The sequence below is a fragment of the Glycine soja genome, chromosome 9, assembly GCF_004193775.1.
Source record: "Glycine soja cultivar W05 chromosome 9, ASM419377v2, whole genome shotgun sequence".
Taxonomy (NCBI): Eukaryota; Viridiplantae; Streptophyta; class Magnoliopsida; order Fabales; family Fabaceae; genus Glycine; species Glycine soja.
This window is the reverse complement of record NC_041010.1, coordinates 36,054,454-36,067,204: the sequence shown is the minus strand read 5'-3', so window position 1 is coordinate 36,067,204 and position 12,751 is coordinate 36,054,454. Positions and strand designations below refer to the sequence as shown.

Sequence of the window (12,751 nt, the reverse complement as noted above, 5' to 3'; positions counted from 1 at the left end):
ATTATTTTAACAATTTTTTTGAACTTATTAAAACAAAATTAAAAATATATTCTTAATAAGTATAAATAAGCTCCAAATAAACCACAATTTTAATCCAATATATATATAAATATATATATATATATATATATATATATATGTGTGTGTGTTTTATTTATTTAAACTTAACTACTTATTATCATTTTGATTTTAAACAAATTTTAATATTATCACTTAAGTTCCACATTTTTTTCAATTTAAAATTGATATGATTGCCTTTCAAATACTTTTTTTTTTTAATTTCAATAACTAATTTAACAATGTTATACCCTTTCAAATCCTAAAATAATGGCAAACTCAGTAAATTTCATATATAATATCCTTTGCATGCCATAAATATTAGAGACTTAATATTGTATAAGCTAGTTTTACCTAAAAACGAAAAGGCACTTTGGTCCCTCATAATTTCTTGCTTTTAAGTAACCAATTGGTGGTCTTCGTGGCTGCGTTGCAAGTAAGGCAGCATGCATGGTTGTTATAGCCCCACGCATGGAATTATATACAGCACGGTGCAACATACTATATGCATCGATCCTTTTTAATTTGTGTGATTGTGAATTTGAACCTCCAGCACAAACAGCCCTTCCCATATTTTCAAACTTTGTGTTGCGGGTGCATTGAAATGCTGGTTTGGATCACTGTTATATGCTAGATTAATTGCAAAGTCTAAAAGCAAAACAGTGTTATACACTTATAACAGAAACCTCCAATACTAAGGTGATTTCAACATCAAAATGGTCGGCAAAATATTTCTATATATGTTACTGATCGAAAGTTTGATTGCTCTTCAAAGAACTTGTATATATATAAGAATGTATATCCACATTTTTTAGGCGTATAAATATGTGTAAGCTTCTCTCTAAATTTATATTATAAATGCATCGTTAAAATTGAAATATAATTTTTAATTAGCTACATATACATGATTATTTAAAAAATCATTTGTATTTATTTTTTAATTATAACTTTAAATATGATTTGGTGATTTATATTTATCATTCTTATTTCTCATAATAACAAAAATTTCACTTAATAGATAGATAAATAAATATAGAGATATAGATAGATATAATCAAAATAATGTGGGAGAAAAATATAAAAATGATACTAGAATTTTGGGATGTAAAATTCCTGAAGTTCATACATATTGTTGATAAAATTCAAAGAAATATATTCCACTAAAGTTGGGTTTGATGCATCTTTACTTATTTTAAATTCAAACATAATTTATAATTTTTTTTTTCAGAATTTGGTGATACTAAATTTTTACTTGTGAGAATAATATTATTGATATTATAATTATATATGTAAATTATCATTCACAACATTTTAAAAATTGCATATACAAAAAACAAATTTTGTATTGTGTATTTGGTCAAACATTTGGTAATCAGAAATCAAACTCACCAGATAAGAAGTTTATTGTTGTATCTGCTGATCAAACATGATTGGAACCTAGTTTTCTACTCTAACAAATAATTAAGGCACACACAATGATTGGCTTGTAATTTCATAAAAAATTCAAACGTAATTTGTACTACACAACAACACTTACATCTTTATATATATATATATATATATATATATATATATATATATATATATATATATATATATATGACTCAAAGAACAAAAAAGTCTCTTAATCAATATGACCTAGAATAACTTGCATATAACAACATTTCAAATATGGCTAAAAGTTTTGGATTTTTGACCATTTTGGCTGTTTTTTGGAAAACATATTACTCATATAGGTGGATCTTGAAACAATTTGTCTGTCATGAATGGTTTTTATCACATTAAATTTAAGTGACATTTCATTTTTTTGTCATTTAGTGGGTGATATCACATATTCTATGTCAACTTTTCAAGTGACATTGTCACAACACGTGATATCACCTTATCTTGTGTCACCAATTTATCTTTTGTTTTATAGTGGTGACGTCGTCATGTTTCATGTCATCTCTGGTGATTTGTTACAATAGGTGACATCATCCTAACAAGTGTTACACAAGAAGCGCTACCCTGAAAGTTGTCTCCTTTCTTTTATATTTAATAATTATAATTATAATTAAATAATTTTAATAATTAATTTAATTTAAGTAAAATTAATAATTAAATAATTTAAGTGAACTTAATTTAAGTAATTTTAATAATTAAATAATTTAAGCGATTTTAGGTTTTAATAATTTTAATTTTAATTTAAGAGATTTCAATTGATTTTGAATATTATTTTTACTTTTATAAATTGTTGGTCTGTAGGGTTTAGAGATATTGATTAAAATTGAGGATTAATGGTTTTATTAGGTATATGTTTCTATTTATTAATAGTTTTTTCTATTAAATAGCAACAAAAAAAAGTTAAATTCAAATCCATTATAATAATTACCAAAAGCGTCTGGTGAAGTCTCGTCACACACCACTCAAATGTCCCCTACTTAGCCCACCAGGAGGCAACCTCCTGATTGGTGCCACTTGGGTGACAATGTGATGCAATCCTACCCCGCAAGAATATTGGATAGAAGACTCCAAGTAGATTGGATCAGAGATGCAAGAGAAGGCCTTAGGGTTCTCATGAGCCTTAGGGTAGATTTCGGGTTCATGGGCTAAGTATGAGCCCACTTATCTTTGTACATATTAGATTAGAATTTCATTATTTTTGGGCCTTGTATTTAGGGCTCCATAATGTAGGTAGGGTACCTTATAAATATAGGATTTTTCAACCCTTGTATTTTAAGGCACCTAGACTAGTTTTTGTATTAGGGGTAGTTTTGTAATTTCACATGCATTAAGTGAATATTTGATGTGTGTGTTTAGAAATAAATTTAATTGAATTGGGAGAAGCCCAATCCAATTAAATTTTAGAGGGGGGGGTGAGCATTTGCTTGCTACACCCCATTGCCACATCATATAGTCAAACTTTGTGCATGTCCTTCATGTTTTACATGCCTAATGACACCTAAATACACTTAGTGGAGAATCTTGGACTTGATCTTGGATTAGTGGGCTGAACCATAGCTAAAATTCACTAATCATAATTAGTGAAATTTTGGCTCCAAAATTTGACTCCATAAATTCAATTTCAAATTCAAGTGAAATTTGAATAAAAATTTAAATTTCCCTCCAATTTTGTGTGACACTTAAGCTATAAATAGAGATCATGTGTGTGCATTTTTTGGAACTTGGATCATTTGAAAATTAAACTTCAGATTTCATAACTCTTTTAGAGCACAAAATTTTGGGCTCTTCTCTTCCTCTCCCTTCATTCATCTCCTTCTTCCTCCAAGCTCTTATCCATGACCTCCTATGGTGGTGAGCTTCTTCTAGACTCATTTTCTCCTTGAAGTGGCATCTTCTCTCTCTCTTCCTTCTTCATTCCGCTGCCATTCATCTTTCAAGAAGCAAAGGAATCCATTGATGAAAAAGATCCTAGACTTTATAAGCTCCAATGAAGCTTACACCACAATGGGTTGATTAGCCCACCAAGAGGCAACTTGCTGATTGGTGCCACCTGGGTGGCAATGGGTTGACTAGTGTCACCAGCACTTTCCACCTCAGGAAAAAAAACACAAAGAAGGAGGTTGTTGGATTAAGTGGCCTCAGAATAATTAATAAGGGGAGGTTGAATTATTTATTAATGTACTTTGACTAATTAAAAAATATATCCTTCTTAATGTTACTAGATTCAATTAGGCTTTACTACTAAGTTATGTAACTTAAACAAAAGTAAAGCGTAAAAGTAAAGTGCACAGCGGAAATTAAAAAGTTTAGGGAAGAAGAAGACAAACACAAGAGTTTTATACTGGTTCGGCAACAACCTGTGCCTACATCCAGTCCTCAAGCAACCACCGGTTCTTGAGATTTCTTTCAACCTTGTAAAATCCTTTACAAGCAAAGATCCACAAGGGATGTACCCTCTCTTGTTCTCTTTGAACAACCAAGTGGATGTACCCTCCACTTGAACTGATCCACAAGAGATGTACCCTCTCTTGTTCTTAGTTACAACAACCCAAGTAGATGTACCCTCTACTTGTACCACAAAGGATGTACCCTCCAATGTGTTGAGACAAAGAATTCTCAGGCGGTTATTCCTTTGAATCTTTGTGAGGGGAAACAAAAGATATCTTAGGCGGTTAGCCCTTTGAAATCTTTTGTTTAAGGGAAAGGGAATAATCAAGAGAAAATCTCTTGGAAAGGGAGAAGGGAGACACAAAAGAATTCAGGCGGTTAGTCCTATGTTCTTTTGGAAAAAGGAGAAGAGAGACACAAAAATAATTCAGGCGATTAGTCCTTGTTGAATTCTTTTTGGCAAAGGGAGAAGAGAATGAAAAGATATAGCACACTTTTGTTTTCTGCAGAATTTTCACTTGCAGAAGAACAAGGTTTAAAGAAGAAACTTAGAAAGCTTTTTGGCAAAGGAAGAAGAAAAAGAAAGATGAGTAGGAAAGAATTGTAAAGGTTTAAAGGTTTCTAAAAAATTGTTCAACAAGTTGTTCAAAAAAGTTTTTTTTGAATGCAAGTCAAAGTCTTGCTTTTATAGACTCTTCATGTCTGATCAAGAAAATCATTGGAAGAGTTATAACCTTGAGAAAATCATGTCAAGAGTCACATCTCTTGACCTTTTATTCAAAACTTGTCACTGGTAATCGATTACCATAATCATGTAATTGATTACACAATGCATTTTATGAAAAGATGTGACTCTTCACACTTGAATTTGAATTTTAACATTCAAATACACTGGTAATCGATTACCAATATATTGTAATCGATTACACCATTTAAAAATCATTTGGAATGTTGCAAATTCAATTAAAAGCTTTTGAAATCAAATTTTATCACTGGTAATCGATTACCAGAGAGTAAATACTCTGGTAACTTAGAAAATTTTGATAAAACTCTTTTGTAAAACAAAACTGTGCTATGTTTGATTTTTTGAAAAATCTTTTTCAATACTTCCCTTGTGAAGTCTTCTTGATTTCTTCTCTTGAATCTTGAATTCATCTTCTCATGAATCTTGAAATCAACTTCTCTTGAATCTTGAATCTTCTTGATTTCCTCTAGTGAATCTTTGAAATTAATCTTGATCTTGAACTTGTTGACTCAATCTTGAAATCATTCTTTTGGGCTTTTTGTCATCATCAAAACTACTTGATTCATACTTGAATTATCATCATGAAACTTGCTTCTATGGAGGCAACTTACAAAGTGACGCCTCTTATGTAATTTCTATTAGGCTTGCATCATCTATTTTGATAAATCACCTAAAGAATTGGTGTGGAATAGGGTGACAAATTGGTGATGTCACTTTGACTCAAGCCACCCAAATTTGATACGACAAAAATCACTCATGACATATAAATAGTTTCAATATCCACCCATAAACACCCAAAATGGTAAAAAAAAAATCCAAAAGTTTTCGTGTTTTTTCTTCTTCAATCAAATATATATGGGTGGCTAAGATTGTAACAAGACATTTTATTTTATTTTTTTAAAGTTTGTCAGATCCGAAAAACCAGCTACGAAGAATCGAACCTCACTTTAATTATTGTATATGAAATATATGAAAAAAAAAATGTATAATAAGGACTAAGGAGTGTACGTCGTTGCTCATAGTTAATGTGCCATTAATTGTATATGATTGATATATGTTTATATCATTGGTTAATTTTATCAAAATGTACTTGGGTACTTGGCTGGCTAGCTAGGTCGGTAAAGAATCTAATCTTCCTAGATTTTGCAAAATGGAGTGCTGGTTCATTGCACACACACACAAAAGACAAATTTAAATCCACCTTCTTTAATTTGTCTTTCAAACACTTGTAGTATTCGTTATTGTTGTATACTTGTATATATTGAACGCTGATTGACTAAGTTATCTAGGTGATGATAAAACTATATATAAGATTAGGATTACAATCGGATCATATATATAGCCATTCCTCACACGACATGTGTTGCATTCCAGCTTGCAGTCAATAAGAAATGCCAAAAGATTGATTTGGAGGGTTCTTTTTCCAAAATTTTCTTGAAGAAAACTATTTTCTCTGGGATTTAGCAAAGTTAATTTTGTTGTTTCTTCATTGCATATCCGTGTGCTTCCGGCCACTGGCTGCATGGCTTAAAAGAAGAAGAAAAATAGATGTAAGGTGAAAATAAATGCATGCACGTAACTCATGATCACTTGGTTGGCCTTTTGCTTACATAAAATCAGGACCTATTTTAGATTACAGAACGAACAACTTGTACAATAATATAATAGGCTATATATAATTTTGTATTATAAACTTTTTTTATGATTTTTTTTCTAACTTTGCATGGAAACGAACCTTCCCTTAATCTAAATTTTTAAGTACCAAAATTAAAAGAAAAAACTAATTGTCTACAAATGAACAAACCTTTTCGATATCCCAGTAATAATGCATGTAATAAGGCTCTTTTATTTTTACTAATATTGTTTATCTTTGTCCCATGTGCAGAAGGGTGAATGAATGGATAAAATAAAAGAACTAGCAGGCTGTCTTTCTTGGACTAGAAGAGAAAATTTATTCACTACTCCATGTTAAATCGAAGAGGGAGGGAAATGCATGACCATGCTTTCTCTAAAGGCATCAATATCAATGTAAAATGTGCTCATGATGCCTATTCATTCTCCGACAACTGAACTTAGAAATCCTTCACTACCCTTCCATTGGTTGGCTAAAGACAAGCCAAAATGTTAAAAGGAAAAAAAATAACTCTGAAGATAATTTAATTTGAACTCTTTTCATCACCCTTCAGTGTGCCTCCAGTCTAATTTTTGTACGTGCATTATTGTGAGCTTGGGAAGATTGAGTTTCCCTCCTAATTTAATTACCAAGATCTTCAAATTACATTAAAAAATGCATTATTATATATAGAAAAAAAAATCTGTAGAGCATTTGATGACCCCGAAATATTTCTATCAACACACACTTCCCACTAGCCATGTGACGTGAATGAGTGAGCTAGTGGAGGGTTTTTCTTTATATTTCCACCACCAAAAATCTGCACTATGTCTCTATGCTATTCTGAATGTATCATTCTTTTAGGCGTACGCCACTATCTATGTGTTTTTATTGCTTCCTGACCCTCATTAACTATTCCAACAAGTCAAACTTGATCAATTATGCACACTAGAACTAAGCATTGTTTTCTGACAGTTGACATTACTTATATGCCATATGTATGATAATTTGATCTATACAAACAGTGTTTCAAACGCAAAACATTCTAACACAACTTTTGTAGATGTCATACTTCGTTCGCCAAATTAATTAAGAAATAGTGAAATTATAGTGGAATTTAAAGTGCATATTGGATATGTAATTATTTTCCATGATGATTTCATTATATTGAAGAATATTATATTTGCTAAAATAGAATGAACCTTGGACTTTAGTATAGATTAAGATTACAAAATATCAGTCAACGGAATTGATGAAGAACCTTTGGACCAAAACTGAAATTATTTTGTCACATTCTTGAGCGCATTCTATTACTACTCATCACTAATTAATATATAGTCTTACTTACGATATACTGCACTGTCAAGTTTTCTTTTACTTTCTTTATTTTTTTTCCCCTTTTTTACTTCGGTATGCTTAATGCGTCGTGCATGTGAGAGAGTCTAGTGAGAAATGAAATTTTTAATTAAGGCAGTTAGTTAATCATAGGAAGGAAACGAACAAATCAATATGAACTTTCAAAAAAGAAACAGCCAATAATTACATGGCCCTATATCCTCATAAAATATAGCAGCATCTAAGAAAAAGCGTTTCTGTGCATTCAAACACAACAGAAAAGGTCTCTTTTACCAACTAAGAAATCAATAATACACCAGCCCCAGCCCCAGAAGCTTTTCTTCTAAACCCAAAAAGTTAAATAAATATATAAAACCAAAGTGCATAAACCCCCATTCCCCACACCCTAAACAAACACCATCACACAAAGCAAACAACTTCATCATGAGTGAAGCTTCTACGCGCATTTGGAGCGACTGAATCCTAATCAGAATTGACAATAAACCAACCCTATGATGACGCCACAATTTACCACACTCAGCCACTACAAACTGCATGTGGGTCTAAACTTTAAATACTTTAACTACACTTAACTCTCATCCCTCTCTTTCTAATTACGTCTTCACCTCACACAGACATTCTAATATCACACTTTCCTTTATCCTCCTCCTCTCTCTCTTTCTCTCTTAAGACTAACACTACCACACTCCTACTAATCTATCAATTATTTCTCTCTTTCTCTTTCATGCATATTCTCAAACACATGCTGCTCACCACCTAGCTCGATCTCAAACCCACCGAAACCCACACACCCACCAAAAAAAAGCTACAACCCATTTCACCAAATTCAATCTCCTCCCATCCCATCAAACCAAAATCCAATTTTTCCATGGCCCTGGAAACCTGGCTCATCAAGGTCAAAACGGCGCTGTCGCACAGCCTCACGAAGAAACCATCGTTTTCCTCGTCGAAACCAAAACGCGTCGCAGTTTTGTCTTTCGAGATCGCGAACGTGATGTCGAAGCTCCTCCACCTCTGGCAGTCCCTCTCCGACGCCAACGTCGTCCGCCTCCGAAACGACGCCGTCTCCCTCGAAGGCGTGCGCAAGCTCATCTCGAACGACGAGTCTTTTCTCCTTAGCCTCGCCGTGGCCGAGTTCGCCGACTCGCTCCGACTCGTGGCCGACTCGGTCTCCCGACTCAGCAAAAACTGCCACGACCCCACTCTCCGGTCCTTCCATCGAGTCTTCACCGAGTTCGCCAACTCGGGACTCGACCCGCACGCGTGGACCCTCACAACCCCCAAAGACATCGAAACCAAACACAGAAAATTGCAACATTACGTGATCCTCACGGCAACGCTCCACAAGGAAATCGACGCGCTCACACTCCTCGAAAGCGCGTTTAAAAAAGCGCTTCTCAACACTGACACAACCACCGAGCAACACAAGAAACTCAACGATCTTCAGCAGAAGATCTTCTGGCAGAAGCAAGAGGTGAAGAACCTGAAGGATCGTTCATTATGGAACAAAAATTTCGATGGGGTTGTTTTGTTGTTGGCTAGGTTCGTTTTCACCGTCTTAGCAAGGATTAAGGTTGTCTTCGGAATCGGACACAGTAGTAGTGTTCCCTTTTTGTCACGTAGTTTGTCTTCCGTTTATCCCTCTGATCATCAAAACCCTATTTCCAATTCTTGCTCCTTTGTATCTGGGCCGTTGAAAAGATCAAAACTTGGTGAAGAAAATGAGGATTTGCGAAGTGGATTTTTTGAGTCCAATTGCAAGGTGTTGAGGTTGAAGGGTGATGTTGATAGTGATGATGATACTTTGGGTGCTTCAGCTTTGGCTTTGCACTATGCAAACTTGGTGATGGTGTTAGAGAAGATGATAAAGTCACCCCAGTTGGTTGGGGTGGAAGCAAGGGATGATTTGTATGGGATGTTGCCAAGTAGCATAAGGTCATGTTTGAGAGCAAGGTTGAGAGGGGTGCACGTGGGGTTTTCAGCATGTGATGATCACGTGCTGGCTGGGGAGTGGAGGGATGCATTGGGGAGGATATTGGGATGGTTGGGACCTTTGGCACATAACATGATAAAGTGGCAGAGTGAGAGGAGCTATGAGCATCAGAACTTGGTGCCAAAGACCAATGTGTTGTTGTTGCAGACTTTGTTCTTTGCAAACAAGGAGAAGACAGAAGCTGCCATCACTGAGCTGCTTGTGGGGTTAAACTATGTTTGGAGGTTTGAGAGGGAAATGACAGCTAAGGCATTGTTTCAATGTACCAACTTTAATGGCTTGTTAAGCTTGCACAAGCCCTGCTAAGGATATATCATATATGGGTTTCTTCGTTGATTTTTTCCTTCTCTTTTTCTTTTCATTTTAAGCATCATGATCAAATTCTTAAAAAATGATCCGTGACTACAATTTCAACCGTTGCTTCAAGGTTTTTTTGTAGTCACTAGCTACAATAACAATTACAGCCATATATATAGGTTCTCTACAATTTCTTGCAACATCAAGGATCGTGATGGAACTATATCTGCTGTAATTTAAAACCTTGATTATGAGTTTTTTTCTGCTGCTGCCTTAATGAGGGTTCTAATTTTGTCTCTCTCTGGATTTATGGTGGTTGGTTGTAGGTAGTTAATTGAGGTAAGTTCAGATCCTTGAGGTTTGGTAATTTGCTTCTAACCCGGGTCTGTATATGTATGTAAATGATATATGAATTATGAGTAAAATCTCCAAGAAAATGCATGTGGGCTTTCATGATTCATATACCGTTCATAACCATGTGAAAATATTCCTACAGTTTATGTCATAATTAATTTTATCAACTGTTACATAGAGGGGTTTAATCAATTTATTAATGTTGGTTTTTATGGCTGTACCATTAGTGCCAGATTCAGCTCTCTGCGGTTATAGATTGAGGTCTGATACAGGAAAAACAACTCATCCTACATCCGATGGCGTGACATAATAAATATTACTTTAATATTTAATAAAATAAAAAATTAAAAGAAAAGAAAATATTTTAAAATGGGTGTGTTGTTTTGAGCGGTTGTTTGTTAAACATTAATCTTATAGATTATAATCAGTCCTTCCATATCTTGATGGCGTTAATTTCATTAAATATTCAGAGTGGAACGGGCCCTATATTATTATTGAAACTTATATTTGGATACTGTTTTTTTCTTACATCTCGTGGGGGAATCGGGAGGTGACATTTTGCCAATCATATTCTTACCACGATTGTATAACAACTTTTATTTCTTTTTTAAAGTATTTTTTACACATTATTTTATATTGTGTTGTTATTACTTAAATTGAAATATTTTTTTTACAATAAATTGAAATATGTTAATACGTATATACTAAGTATTAAATCCTAAGTACAAGTTTTTACTTGTATATTTAGCATGACGTAAATCTAAGTTCTATATAAATGTTCTTTAAATATTGTACATAAAGGTTTTTCTTGCCTTAAATGGCTGCATTTGTTTTTTGGTACAAAAAATGGCTGCATTATCTCCACTCACTAAATTCTCTTTACAAAAAAATATATTGGATATAATGTCAAAATATTCAATAGTTGAATTGTTGAAATTTACATGTATAAAAAGATTTCGGATGCCCTTTCAAGAAAAGGAGGGATTGGATGTAATAATAATTATCTATCGAGATTACTCTATAGGTAACTCACTGGTTTAATTTTTATGAATAGTAAATATTTTTATATTTTCAATTAATTAAAAATATTTAAATATGACTTATAAAATAATTAATTAAAAATAACAATCTTATCACATGATAATTTATAATTTGATGAAAATATTAAAAAAATACACTACCAACATATTTTAGAAGTATATACACTTATTTTAGAAGTATTGTTAATTACTATGCTTGATATTTTTTTTATAAATGTTAAATTTCGTTAATCCGAATTTTAAATTAATAGTTCTCCTTAAACGGGAACGTCCATTAACACATGCACAATGCAATACCTTTTTTTTCTCCACTTTTTAAAATCATAGATACATGAGGATATTCATAATTGAACTTCAAGTCAATTGGCAAAACTTGCAAGAGTTCTCTCTCAAAAAAGAAATGCAAGAGTCAAGTTTTAGTTTGTTTTTTTTAGAAGTCAAGTTTTAGTTATTAAGTGGTTAAATATATACAATTTAGATCTAAAACCATCGACATGCTTATTTATCATACTTTTGTGGTATTTTTTTGTTTCCTTTTTTATTTGTTCTTTCTTTTTTCCTGGGCTTAGCCAATAAAATTATGTTTTAAACCTTCTCTTTTCCTATCACACATCCAAACTCAACAGTGCTATAAGGTAGGTTGAAGAAAATTAAACCCAATCTTTCTGTTAGATATATTAATTTGAAAGTCAATACGTTTTGTATCTATGATAGTCAGCCCCCATTGTTTTCACGCTTAGTTTTTCATAACTTTAAAAATTAACTAGCATAAATACAAAACATATTTAACTTTCAAATAAATCTAATAATTAAAAAGATTGGGTTTAATTTTCTCATACCTACCTTATAACACTCTTGAAGTGGACTTTCGGATGTGTGATAGGAAATTAGGAATAGAGAGGGATCAGAAACATAACTTTATTGGCTACGAAAGAAATTTTGTTGAGAGTCAAATCAAGCTACTCTAGCACTGGTAGAGCCAATAGGACCTTTAGATCTATGAACAAAGTTACAAATCATAACCGTAAAGTAAAATAAGAAAAGGAAATAGAAAGAAACGTTGTTTGTAGGAAGCTTTAGGACACCCTAAACTCAATACAGAAAACTAATGTAACTTAATAATTCGTCTCTTTCACTACCCGTCTTAATTTTATTGTTAGTATTTTGTGAAAGCTAGTATTGTTAAGGCATTTGGGCCCTAATCAATTATTTGATTTAATTATTAAAAAACATTTATAGAGGACAAAATTCATTTTTTTTCCTCAACTTTTTCGTATCCATTGTTATTTTTTAGTTTCCTTTGCTCTCTTTTCTTCTTTTTTTGGATCTTCCTTTCATTAGCAGACACAGCTCACAAGTTTGCAAATAACAAGTGGTCCAATTTGTTCAAGTTTCCAATAAATGTCTCCCCTTTTTCAATATTTATAACTCTTAGGCCCTACTAAACATCATTGGCCAAGCAACTA

General features: G+C 32.8%; 1 protein-coding gene across 1 annotated transcript; it reads left to right on the top strand.

Annotated features, from left to right (window-relative positions):
- Positions 1-7,968: 7,968 nt before the first annotated feature.
- On the top strand, positions 7,969-10,351 carry LOC114368975. Its single transcript, XM_028326277.1, has one exon. It carries the CDS (start codon positions 8,470-8,472, stop codon positions 9,898-9,900), a length of 1,431 nt encoding a protein of 476 aa, XP_028182078.1. The 5' UTR covers positions 7,969-8,469; the 3' UTR covers positions 9,901-10,351.
- Positions 10,352-12,751: the final 2,400 nt, after the last annotated feature.